The 13,406-nt window shown below is 40.7% G+C and overlaps 1 protein-coding gene across 1 annotated transcript in view; it reads right to left on the reverse strand.

Moving 5' to 3' along the window:
• LOC122810894 (tumor necrosis factor ligand superfamily member 15-like) overlaps positions 1 to 13,406 on the reverse strand; it is a 117,745-nt gene that overhangs the window by 56,795 nt on the left and 47,544 nt on the right. Inside the window, exon 2 of the mRNA XM_044082435.1 lies at positions 2,441 to 2,486. Within this exon, the coding sequence (XP_043938370.1) occupies positions 2,441 to 2,486 (46 nt within the window). The remainder of the gene's footprint in view (positions 1 to 2,440; positions 2,487 to 13,406) is intronic.

A 13,406-nucleotide genomic window follows, 5' to 3' on the forward strand; every position in this document is an offset into this window, starting at 1 on the left:
GGTTTTTTCCAATGCTGCATCTGTGAAAGGTTTTGGTTCTGCTCAATGGGTCACTATTTGGAAATGCACACGAATCCTTGTTAGTTCTCTTCATTTTGATTCTATTTTATTATGTGTTTGTTTGGCAGACACTTGTCCTCTCAAGGCCTCCTTTCAGTTTTTACTACCTAGCTTTTGGTCCAACAATTATGACGATAAATATATTTTTCCATTGGCTATTTACTGGAAACTCCAGACCAACCAGATACCTCCTCCTCACTTGATTTGTATTGGGTCACTCTCTCCCCAGGTTTCTGCTCATTGGACCAACCCTGAATCCAATCACTTTCCCTTTTTTTCAACCTGCCAATAATGCCTTTTATAATTTCCATTGATTAACTCCAACTTTGGCGGGCTTTTTCAGCACTTGATCTGCACTGACTTAATTTCCCACACCCCCCCTCCCATTCATTGGTCTTACCATTTAGCGATGCCTATGTATATCTAGCATTACGATAGTTTCTCTTATTCATTCTTTTATATATATATATATATATATATATATATATATATATATATATATATATATATACTACGTCACTATAGAGACAGGCCATTGGCTAACATTTTTAACCAATTAAACAGCTCATTCCTATTTTCTACACCTATCACAGTCAAACGCACTCCACTCACTAGCTCGTTTATCCTTTAATTATCCACTAACTAGAATAAAACAATAAAAAAATCCCATAAATCAGTTAAAAGCCAATCACTGAAGATTAGTGGCTGACAATTATGGAGCTTTTTACTTCAATCTATTTTATAATTCTGAAGTTTTGTTCTACATGTTGAATTATTTTTTTGTGCCCAACAGTATTCAATTTTCAACATTACACCAAATGTGTATATAAGTAAGAGCCCTTAAAGCTACAAGAGGCAGTTTGATATGCATCTTTAAACAGCACTTATCTGCTTTGCTAATAAAGGATAATAAACAAGATTAAACATGTCACAAAACATTCTTCCTATCTGGATTTGAAAAACAATATTTAGTAATTAAAATAAGACCCTTAAGCATTTTTATTCCTATGGAATGTAAACTACGATATGAGGATCCCATTGTGATTTTTGTTTGAATTTGAGTGCTATTGACCCCTGACGGAGAGATCTCTCTGGCTTGGATTTGGTCCTGTTTGTGAGTTGTTTTGCTTGTTCTTCAATGGGTCCCCCCCCCAACATGTTGCTTTACATAAAGTGATCAGTCTGTGGAAATTTAGAGACTGTGCTGTCTGGCTTTACAGTTCCCCTATTTGTTAGCAACACCTAACATTTTAGGAAGAAATGAAGTCTTTACTCTGCCTATTCAATACTGGATGTAATGCAAGATAAATAAGTGGTTTCTTTATACAAAGCATTCACAGTGCAGAATATTTACATTATTTTAATGGCACACCAAATGTTGACTTCACTTGACCATATGGAAAAGACCCACATATGTTGGAAACTACACGAAGTAAACAAAAACTTCATAAACAACCTGTTGAACAACTTGCAATGGATAGCCACATAGATGAATGTAGTTAATACTTTTAAGAGCAATACATCACTACAGACCAAGTGACAGCTTTTGCACTATGGAATGGTTATCAGTGGTCTCCGCTTTATATAGCAGAGACTTTAGAGTCATCATTGCACTGAACAGAACTCTCTGTGAACCCCTGTGGTCTATTATTCGGTTATACAAGATACAACCAAAAGATCTGTGGGCATCTTATGCAGCTCATTAGCCTGCTGCCAAGGCTGCATCTGTTTGCAGCCTGGCCTAACAATTTGCCTACAGAACCCTGGTAGTGATGCTTGCCCTGAGTGGCAGTCAGGATAGGGATAAGTGCCTGCTACCATACAACTAAGCAAGTAGCATCACAGTGCTTGCCTCCCATGCACATCCTGTTAGCATTATATGGACCTTCTAATCTCAGATTTATTTACTACAGGAATTACAGAGGCCAGCAAAACCAGTGATGTTCCAGGCTCCCATAGAGTATTGTTGGTCCCTTACTACCTCCTGTTGGCTTTCAGAAGCACCCAGACCTTCTGCTATGTTGGTTGACAAAGAATTTGTATCTCTTCAAATGTTGGGCTTTCAAAAAAAAAGCTAGCCGAAGGTTTCTATTGCTTTAGAACTACTACACTCTGTGATAAATAAGAGTATAATACTGTAACATAATGCATAGACCTCTATTTTCCTCACTCTAAAGCAAGGCTCTTCACTACAGTAAAATAATATATACAGGTTGTACGCAGCACTGCTGTCCTCATATTAAGTTCCTTTCAGAGCACCAAAAGGCAAGTCTGTCAAAGAGATAGCTTTACCTACCTGCAAGTCTCATTAAACTTTACAAATAAAATAAGTACTGTAAATTAGAAGCAAACTGTAAAGTAACACTGAAAAACACCTTACCATTGTCACCATGTTCTGTACCTGTTTTGTTTGCATCACTAAAGCACTGTAACAGAGAGAGAGTAAACCATCAGAGAGCAATAGGAGTCATTTTTCAAATAGTATTATACAGCATTTAATGGTTTATAGATTAACAAACAAGGCTATTTCCAAACACAGAAACATACCAGGAACATACATCCTGACCAGAAAAGCCTTCACAGACAGCAGGCCTATAACATAAAATATATGTAGAAGCTGCATATTACTCATCAGTCCATGAGGGAAGTTTTCCAGATCAGAGGATGATACACCACAACAAATTAGACTCTACTCACAGCTAGGGTAGTTACAGAATGCTATGGAAATATTCTGATGAAAATACGAAAATTAAATACTTTTAACAAATTTATGTTGAAGAAAGAAAAGTAAGCTTGAGTGAACTGTTTAGTTATTACTGCATATATTCAGTACAACAGTAACTCCTCCATAATTTTCTAATGACAAGCAGAAAAAAAAAACTTAATTTAAAAGTTACATCTCAATGTCTTTTGAAATTTCATGTTAGTTTGCTCACTGACTCCGATAACTTTTGAGCATTCAACTTCTACATGCAAATAAATGAATTTATAATACTAAAACATTTCCTGGGACAATAAAAATGAGTTATGACCTTTTTATACAAGATAATTTATGGAATGTGTGCTCTTCAAAAGCTATAATGAGATGTTTTCACTGATAGTCTTGTATAATTTAACTTTAGTGATTACATTTTCAGGTGACAGTAAAATGAAAAAGGCAAGACACTCTTTTGATATAAATAGAAACACAAATGCCAGTGTTATGGCACATAAGGGATAGCAACCTTGACTACTGACTCAGGCATCCGAGGTGCTGGCTGGGAGGATGCGCATGCCCATCCTAGGTGGGTGATATGCACATGGGTACGCTTCACAGGTGATCTCCAGCTGAGGATATGGATGCACACAGGATTGTTTTCTTCAAGGAGGAAGGACAATGGTGTTGTTGTTGTAGAAACTGGACAATATGCTAACATGCCCTGAGAAAGTACAATTATGTGTGGAGGTGGAAACTTAGACCATTACATCATATATGACACTGTCCCAACATGCCTCACTCTCCCAAGCAGCCTGAAAAACGAGTCAGTGATAGTCTAGAGAAATCTTATTTGATCTAGCAGACCCAATAAAGGAATTCTTGGGATCAGTCATCAGGGGAGCCAAAAATGTTTACTGAAAGACATGGAAGCACAATGCATGTGTTTTTTTTTTTTCTGAATTGCCATTTGCTGAATGCATTAAAACATATACTAAAGCATATTTTAAGCAAAGCTTATTTCCATAGCTACTAGCATGGCATCTCTTTCTAATCCTAGATTTTAGCCCATAAAACAATTTTGTTTTATATTATGCTTTCTAACTGAAAGAGTAGATGAGTATTACAACTGCCTTTCCAAACTTCAAAGTGAAGAGTCCAAAAAGTCTTCCTACGGAGACCAGAGACAGCAGGATTTCCCAAGTTACTGGTAAAACATCACACTAGGTGTTTATTCTCTCTCTTTTTATAATTTGGAGAAAGCCTGTTTGACTGGATATTTGCTCTGGTACTCTCACTAAGTAAAAAGGGACCTCACGTCATCATGGAGCACTATACATCCTTTAAATTCATTACGGCAGTGGGCAAAATAATGTAAGCACCTTTCAGAAGACCGATGGAAAACTCTGATGATGGAATCCTGCACAGCAAAGGCAGCATGAAGACAGAATCACATTTTAGCTACTAAAATCAATAATTTATCAGGATTACTGCAGTCCAGTGGACTACTTAACATAATGTTTCGAGAACAGCAAAAAGCTATCATATTGACATTCTACAGTAAAAATATTTTCAAATTAAATGCAGTAAAAATAAAGTTGGCATATCTCAGTATGTAGCTAGAAATGGAAAATTGATCACATTCTGTCTGCAGACAGAAACAATATCTGATAAACAGGTTCTTCATATTCACCACTCTGTATATATAGCTATATGAATTAATGCCATAATGCTCTGCTATATAAAACATCCTACTGTTATCATAACTATTCCCTCATCTCTCATCTCACATCCTTTATCTTGTTTGTGCCTCCTCCCCTCCTTCCTTTCACTGGGCTGCTCTGTCATAGGTTCATAGGTTCATACTAGGCTATCTGCCCTAGGGCATTTATAAGCCTAGCCAGAATGTGTTTGGCTTTCGCCACCCATTTTAAATTTATTTTGCTATGCCCTTTTTCGAGGTTAGTATACTGTGCCTCTATCTAACAGTGACACAGAAGTGATACCCGGGGTAAACCTACGATCTCCCATCCACTCATCAAGATTCCTCTTGAAGAGAGTCAATGAGGGACTCTGCCTAACCTGGACTGGGATTTTATTCCAGAGTGAAGGGAGCCTCTGGGTTATGAATCTGTCCCTCCAGCATGTCCTATTTATTTCAATGCTGAGGTTCAAGTCTCTCAAGCACGTAGCTCGATGGGATTTGGATTTTCTGAGGTGCAGCATGTCCATTAATTCCGGGTTGGACATGGCTTTATACGTCAGGCACAGATCGCCTCTGAACAGGCGGTATGCCACTGAGTAGAGATGGAGTTTCTTTAACCGGGCAGCATATGGCATCTGTTTGAGCCCTTTGATCCTCTTGGTGAGGTACTTTTGGGGTCTTTCCAGTTGCTGCAGGTGTCTGGTAAGGTACATCCCAAAAGGGGCATTGTACTCAATTATGGGCCTGATGAGGGATGAGTAAAGAGGCACGATGACCTCCCCTGATCTAGATGTGAATCCCTTCATGATTAGGTGGGCTATATAAAATGTTTTTCTAACCACTTTGGCCACGTGGTTGTCAAATGAGAGATTGCTATCAACTTGGGTCCCCAGGTCCCTAATTACTTCTTCTGTACTTAATGGATTTCCACCTATGTGGTAATTTGTGGGCACTTTGTTTTTGCCAAAGGGGATGACTATACACTTTTTGGCATTTAGCTTGAGGCCATGGCACTGGCACCAGTTGTCTGTTTCTATGAGGCTCTTTTGGAGGATGCTTGTGTCAGCTGGAGAGTCGATTATGGCACCCAGTTTGCAGTCATCTGCGAACTTGGTCAGCCACAGTCCTTCCGTGTTGGCCTGTACCTCCGAGAAATATATACCGAACAAGAGAGGTCCCAGGACTGAGCCTTGTGGGGCACCACTTGTAACTGGTTTGGAGTCTGACATGGCTCCAGCAATTCTAACCATGTGGGTTCTGTCCTTGAGCCAGTTTGCAATCCATCTAGTGACATAGGGGTTTATATTTAAGCTGGTGAGCTTATCTATAATGCCCGAGTGGGGTATTGTATCGAAGGCTTTTGCGAGGTCCAGGTAGGCTGTGTGGACCACCTTCCCCTCGTCAATAGCCTTGGTGACTGTTTCAAAGAAATCAACCAGGTTTAAGAGGCAGGATCTGCCCTTAACAAAGCCGAACTGGGTAGGATCCAGTGTTTGTAGGTCACCAATATCTTTATTTATGAGATCCATGATGATCCTTTCCATAGCTTTGCAGCCCAAGCTAGTCAGGCTTATGGGGCGATAGTTTCCAGGATCCGTTGAGGCACCACCTTTATGGAGAGGGACCACTGTTGCTGTACGCCACTCTTTGGGCACATATCCTGTAGTAAGGCTGAGATTGAACAGTAGTTTTATGTTTGGGTTTAGCTCTTCTTTGAGTTCATGTAGGACGCAGCCCGGGACACCATCTGGTCCCATTGATGCTGTGTTTTTTGCTTTGGAGAGGGCGGCTCTTACCTGAGCATCTGAGATGTCAGGGGCAGCACTCTGCTGGGATAGCTATTTGCCCTTTGGTGGGGAGGGAGAAGTTTGCACTGAACCTGTCAGCTAGGATGTTGGCAATGTCTGTGGGTTTGGTGTATTTTTGTCATTTTGGACTAATTCTGAGCATATCTGGGAATTACCACCCAGGTTCCTAACATAACTAAAGAAAGCCTTGTGATTATCCTTAATGTCCTGTGCAATTTTTCTCTCGAAGCTGGCCTTAGACAATTTTATGTGTGCCCGTAGTTTTTTGCTAATACTGATCAGTGATGCCTTCCCTTTTTGGGATTTTGCTTTATCATTTAGTAGCTTCCTCCTTCTATTGTATAGTTTGTTTATGGCTGGGGTCCACCAGACAGGACGTCTGCCTTTAGAGGATTGGGTCTTGGTTTTATTTGGGATTGCATGATCCATGCATTCCTGACGGTGTTCATAGAATGTGTTTATAAAGGATTCTGCGGTCTGGGCCGTATTTTCCACAGGCCCGGGGGCTTTGAAGGATTCCACCTCAGTTTTGAGGAGTGTAAAATTTGCTTTAGAGAAGTTTTTCACTGTGGTTTTCTGGGCAGGGGGTGGGGTCGGGATGTGAATATCCAGTGAGATTAGTTTATGGTCTGATCTTACCAGTGAGGGATACACTTCTGGTCTGGAGCATAGAGTCCCCATGTTGGTGATGATCAGGTCCAGTATGTTTTCCCCTCTTGTGGGAGTGGTAACAAGTTGTTCCATAGCATTTGAGTTTATAAATTCTAGGAACCTTTGGGCTAGGGTGTTGGAGCTAGAGTAATGCTCCCAGTCTATGTTTGGGTAGTTGAAGTCGCCCAATATAATGGTGTTTGGAGAGACCTTCATATTTTCCAGTGTTCTCAGGAAGGCCGAGTGGGGTTCCTGGGTTTGGGAGGGTGGTCTGTAGCAGGCTATAAACTGGAAGGCAGTTTTACCCACTGTTAGTTGCACATGGATAGTCTCTGATGCTTCGTGCTTTGCCACCAACCTGGAGGTGTGGGTATCTTTGATGAATATCGATACTCCCCCTCCTTTTGTGGTTCGGTCCAAGTTTTGCCGAAAAGCATGATATGAGGTATAACCTGGTAGTGCTGGGGTGCTCTCGGGAGCCCTGAACCAGGTTTCTGTTACTGCACAGATATCGATGTTCTCCATGCTAAGGAGAGTTTCGAGTGCGTGCATCTTGAGGTTTAGACTTCTGGCGTTGACTAGCATTACTCTTAGTTTCTTATCCCTTGTGATACCTATGGAGGTGGGTTTGTCTTTTGAGCCTTGCCTAAAAAAGGCACTATGGGGGTAGCAAGAGCCTTTGCCAATATCCAAAGCCCAGGGGTGACAGGTGCAAGCCGTCCCTAGCGAAGCATCGTGGCTTGTCGAGCATATCATCCCAAGCTGACAGGCATTGGATCCCTTTGAATGACACCAGTACTTAAGCCAACTGTTGAAATTGATCATCTTGTCTTCATATTGTGGCATCATTCTTGGTGAGGGTAAGATGCTACTCAAGGTCAGGGTCATACCGGCCTGGGCTACATGCTCAGAGAGCTCCTTTATGTCTCTTTTCATGTAGTCCAGGGAGGTACGTCTCAGGTCATTCACACCAGCATGGACAATGACTGAGTCATATTTGTACTTGCCTTGGAGTGACCTGAGTGCTTGTGTTATGTGGCGGATCCTAGCACCCGACAGGCTGCTCACCGTGACCCTCTCCTTGTTCAGCCTGGTGAGCGGGACGTCAGTGTGCCTGACGATAGATTCACCTATTACAAGTGTATCAGGTGTGTTGTTTAGTCTTAAGGGCTGTGACTGTTTGGCACACTGGCTTTGTGAGATATGTGTTGCACGTGTTTTGTTTTGGGGTAGCGGCTGCTTGGGTGTCTGCTTTGGAGGTCTCTGCTGCTTCGGCAGATCTTTATTTAGAGCCTCCGAGTATGTTTTTGTGTGATTATGTGTTTGGTTTGCTGTCGTGGTAGGTCTATGTGAGACTGGAATTGTAGTGAGTATGGTTTCCTTCTCCTCCTGACTGGTTATGCCAGTACTGAGTTGAGAGAGCTTAGCCTCCAGTTTGGCTATATGGTTGCATCTCTCACATGTGTTGAAATTTGTTGGGAGGAGGAGCAATTGTATTCACATACAACCTTATAACTATTATTTTAATGTAAACTGTAAATGGTGTAATAGATGCCAGGGATGGCTGAATAATGGAACTTTTGCTCATGAGTGAAATGACTACAAATGCTGAAACAATGCAAATAATGTCCATGATGTCTATATAATGGAGCTTTTCTCCCAGAGCCTCCATTGAAAAAGGACACTGCTCATTTGGACTATCCTGCTAAACAAATGCCAATAAATAAATAATTCAGAAAGTCCAAGTTAAGATAAATAATTCCAAGAGTTACTATGGTCCACCAAAGTTACCCAATATTAGTATCAAGGATTAGCTATGTATCACTTTTTTCTTTATTTCTATCAGTGCCATATTGCTACATGTTAGTAATACCAAAATAATAATACCTGTAGGTGAATACACAGAAAATATCAACAGTAAGCTGTGAAACCCATGGAAAGCTCAGTAGGATTTTGTTCTATCACTCTTTTTCAATAAAGATATGTTAATCAAAACCACCAAAGGAAAAAGATAATCCCTGAAATATTTCTAAAGGTAACCATAACAGCTTTGCAGTCTCAGAGTTATATTGCTTCTTGAGTGGATGTGGTAATAGTCCTGCATTTGGGTATGAGGGAATTATATCCTCTCATGTAAAAGTATTATTGTCCATATCCATAACAGAACCATCTTCTTTGAAAACTGAACTAATGAATGAACTGCACTCTGGCAGTTGGCATAGAGGGAGAAGGCTGCAAGCTGTAGTTCCTGTGGTATGAAGTCTAATTTAGCTCTTATTTACTTTCTATGTAATCTAGAGTAAGTTAACCAGACATTGATCCTGGGTTGCTCCTGAAAAGGGACTGTGTGTCCAGTGGGCCAACTTGGTTAACAAATTGGTAGTTATTATTAACTACATCCAGATATGGTATTGGTTTGTTCTTTGAATTTACTTTTCAGTGAAGATACAGCTATAACAATCACCTGAAAAACTATAGTCTCAAAATATTTTATAATTTACACCAAGAGTTTGTAGCCTCACAATTAGTTATAAAAGATAGGATGTACAGTTGGCAAAACCCATTCATGGGGGTGTCGGGTACTTTTATCTCAACAAAAATGTTTTTGGGCTAGCTTCTTCAATTATGGACCATATCCACTCAGATAACAATACAATATGACAATGAATCCATATCAGTTCAGAATCTACACTATAGGTCAAAAATGCCACTGAATCTTGTAGCTTGTATGATCACACCTTCAGTATGGGGCAAGCAGGTAAAGACTCCATAGAGCTTTCCACTAGAAAGATCAGCCTTTCAGGTCAATGTAAAACATCATAAAACAAAGAGGTGTCCGAGTTTCATTTTTATTGTACTCAACTTCCATACAATAAGGGGTTTGGGCATCTCTACTTCTCTCTTTTCAAGCTTCATGCTAAACACTGATCACATCTGTAAACTTCCATCCTCTGAACAAGGTGAAAAACAGGACAAAATGAATGATCAGGGCATGCCGTACATTTTATTTCTTTTGACATTTAGTAGAAGTTGTATATCTGTATGTTTATATCACATACATCCATATATATGGATCTACTTCATATCAAAAGTCTGTTTTACTGAAAGTGTGTCACACTTTTGTAAGCTGCTAAATGGACAGTTTATTGATTGGCTGCTCAAATAGTGTACATGTTAAATGGCAGAATCCAGGTCATGCTAGGTAAATGTTGGTTTCAGTCCTTAATGCTAAAACATTTGGATGTACCAAATGTTTTTGCGTTTGGGGGAAGAAGTCTGTTTCTGTGTGTGTATGGGTTGAGTTTACAATAATGGTGAGGTCAAAGAGACACATGGTAGGAGTTTATGTGCAAGAGCTTGCAACACATGAAGAATAAAGGAAATAAGTAAGTCATTGTGATGGATTCACCTTTATACATAATCACAGAGAGAGCATAGATAATAACTCTCATGTCTTAGAAAATAAACAAAAAATAATTCTTACTATTCTGAGGAAATGAATGCAGACTGTCTAAAATTACTGCTGATAAATGAGGGTTTGCTTTTCTGCTAACCTTATTTCGTCTTCCTACACAAGGTTACAGGTATTGGTAATTAATTTGTACAATGCTTAATATATAGGAATTTGAGAATACACAAACATTTTAAAGCCTTCATTTAGGAGAGAGTTTAAGTGCCTTCAGATCGGCTTTAAGTCTCTTAACACAGACACAAGTGCGTCCAGTTCATAGAATGGGAAGGGATTCAGAAGTTGCTGCACTATGGAAGCTCCTAGAGCTGTTCCATGTAGTACCAGTTAGAAGTGTATTTTGGTAACGGACTGCTTTGTCCTGACCTCCCCTCTCCCTTTTCTGCATTCCAGGCTTAAGGACCACTCTGGGAAGTAGCAGGTATGGACGACTGAGCTGCCTCTTTTCAGTCTAGCCTGTTAAGGAAGGGTTAGGATCAGGCATCTTAAAAGGAAATAAGACTACAGCAGAAAGAACAGGCAGGCAACAGGAAGATTATAAGTTGAGTCCAAACCAACCTAAACAAGAAAGAAGTCTTGAGGACTTTGAGGGCCAAAGTAAGGTTAATCTATTGTGCCATAAATCTTACAGGCAGAAAGTAAATCTCATTAGCTTTGTATTTTGGTATAACATTTTATGCAGGAATGTTTCCTGTATTCCAGTAATTATATTATTTTCTGTCAGGTGACTCATGCAAGTCATGATTTATTGATTTTTTATGATTGTTTTTGATGCAACACCTAATAGTTTATAATAAATACATTAGAATATATTTTTTTAATTTACTATCCCTTCTAATAACTTTTTTAAATGTCTAAGACCGTACCATCTCCTCCGATCTGCTTTCTCGTGGCTTAGGGTTTGATAGAGAAAGGAAGGTTTACTCTGTGAGAGAAAGCTCTCAATAATAATCTGTCTAAGCAACAGAGACCTCCAAAGCAGAAATACAAGCAACCTCCATCCCCCAACACAACCCAAATGACACAAAGCTGACAGGTTCAGTGTGCCACTCAACCACAATCAATAAGGCAAAACAACGTACCCAACACACTAGTCATAGGTGCCTCTATAGTCAGGCACACTGATGTCCCACTCACCAGGCTAAACAAGGAGAAGGTTACTGTCAGCTGCCTGTCGGGTGCCAGGATCCGCCACATAACCCACGCACTCAGGTCACTCCACAACAAGTACAAATATGACTCTGTAATTGTCCATGCTGGTGTGAATGACCTGAGACATACCTCTCTGGACTACATGAAAAGAGACATGGAAGAGCTCTCTGATCTTGTAGCCCAGGCAGATAAGACCCTAGCCCTGAGTAGCATTCTGTCATCACCCAGAACGATGCCGCAGTACAAGGACAAAATGATTGACTTCAACAATTGGCTAAGCTTCTGGTGCCATTCTAAAAGGATCCAGTGTCTGTCTGCCTGGGACGACATGGTCGACAGACCATGATGCTTTGCCAGAGATGGCCTCTACCTGTCACCCCTGGGATTCGAGATACTGGCTAAGGTTCTTGCCGCCCCTAGAGTGCCTTTTTTAGGCAAGGTTCAAATGACAAATTCACCACCATAACAGGAACAGGCAAGCAAAAACTGAGGGTGATGCTACTCAATGCTAGAAGTCTAAATCTCAAAATGCACTCACTCGAGGCTCTCCTTAAAATGGAGAACATTGATATCTGTGCAATGACTTAGACCGGATTCAAGGCTCCAGAGAGCACCCCTGCACTACCAGGCTATAACTCATACCACACATTTTGGCCATGTAACCTGAACCAGAGCACCAAAGGCAGAGGTGTGTCCATATTCATTAAGGATATCCACACCTCCAAGCTAGTTGCTCAGCATAATGCAGCCACGGTTATCCAAGTGCAACTAACTCTGGGCAAAACTGCAATTCAAATTGTAGCTTGCTACAGATCCCCCACCATGCCCCAGGATTCCCACTCCTCTTTTCTTGATGTACTGGAAAATATTAGGGATCAACCAAACAGCCTAATAATGGGCGATTTCAACTACCCCACCATTAACTGGGAAAACTACTTGTGTACCAACTTCTTAGCTCAACGCTTTCTGGAATTCATAAACTCTAATGCCCTAGAAAAACATATCCACACCCCCCCCAGGGGCAACAATATTCTAGACATAGTCATTACCAACTTGAGTCACCAGTGTTCCACACCTGAAGTCAACTCCTTTTTGGTCCGATCTGATCATAAACTAATCACCCTTGATATCCACATCCCGTCCCCACCTCCCATTTAGGAAACCACAGTAAAACATTTCTCCAAAGCCAACTTCATGCTTCTTAAGACAGAAGTGGTGAACTTCATGACACCCATGCAGATGGACAATACAGTTACAACTGATAAATCTTACACAAAAGCACTATAAGCACTTACACAAGTGCATGGATCATGTTATCCCAAACAGAACCAAGATGCTATCCTCCAAAAAAAGGAAGCCAATCTGGTGGCCCCCTGCTGCCATAAACAAACTGTACAACAGATGGAAGAAACTGTTGCAAAAGAGAGTAAAATCCCATGAGTGGAGGAGCTCCCTCGTCAGCCTCAGTAAGAAGCTGAGATGCCTTATAAGATCCTCTAAAGCTAGCTACAAAAACAAAATCACCACTAATTCCAAGAACAACCACAAAGCATTCTATAGCCATGTCAAAAATCTCCATGGCAACACCCATATCTGCTCTGAGTTACAGCACAAAGGCACAAAAATTACAGAACCGTCTGATATTGCCAACATCCTGGCAGATAGGTTCAGTGCTAACTTCACCCCCCTCTCACCCCCAAAGGGCCCATATCTATACAGGAAGAATGCAGAGTCCCTATAATCACAACTACACAAGTAAAAGCTGCACTCTCTAAAGCCAAAAACACAGCATCTATGGGACCGGACAACATCCCAGGCTGCGTTTTACATGAACTTCAGAACGAACTGGCTTCCCACTTAAGCACC

The sequence above is a fragment of the Protopterus annectens genome, chromosome 9.part0, assembly GCF_019279795.1.
Source record: "Protopterus annectens isolate FY-2018-M chromosome 9.part0, PAN1.0, whole genome shotgun sequence".
NCBI lineage: Eukaryota > Metazoa > Chordata > Ceratodontiformes > Protopteridae > Protopterus > Protopterus annectens.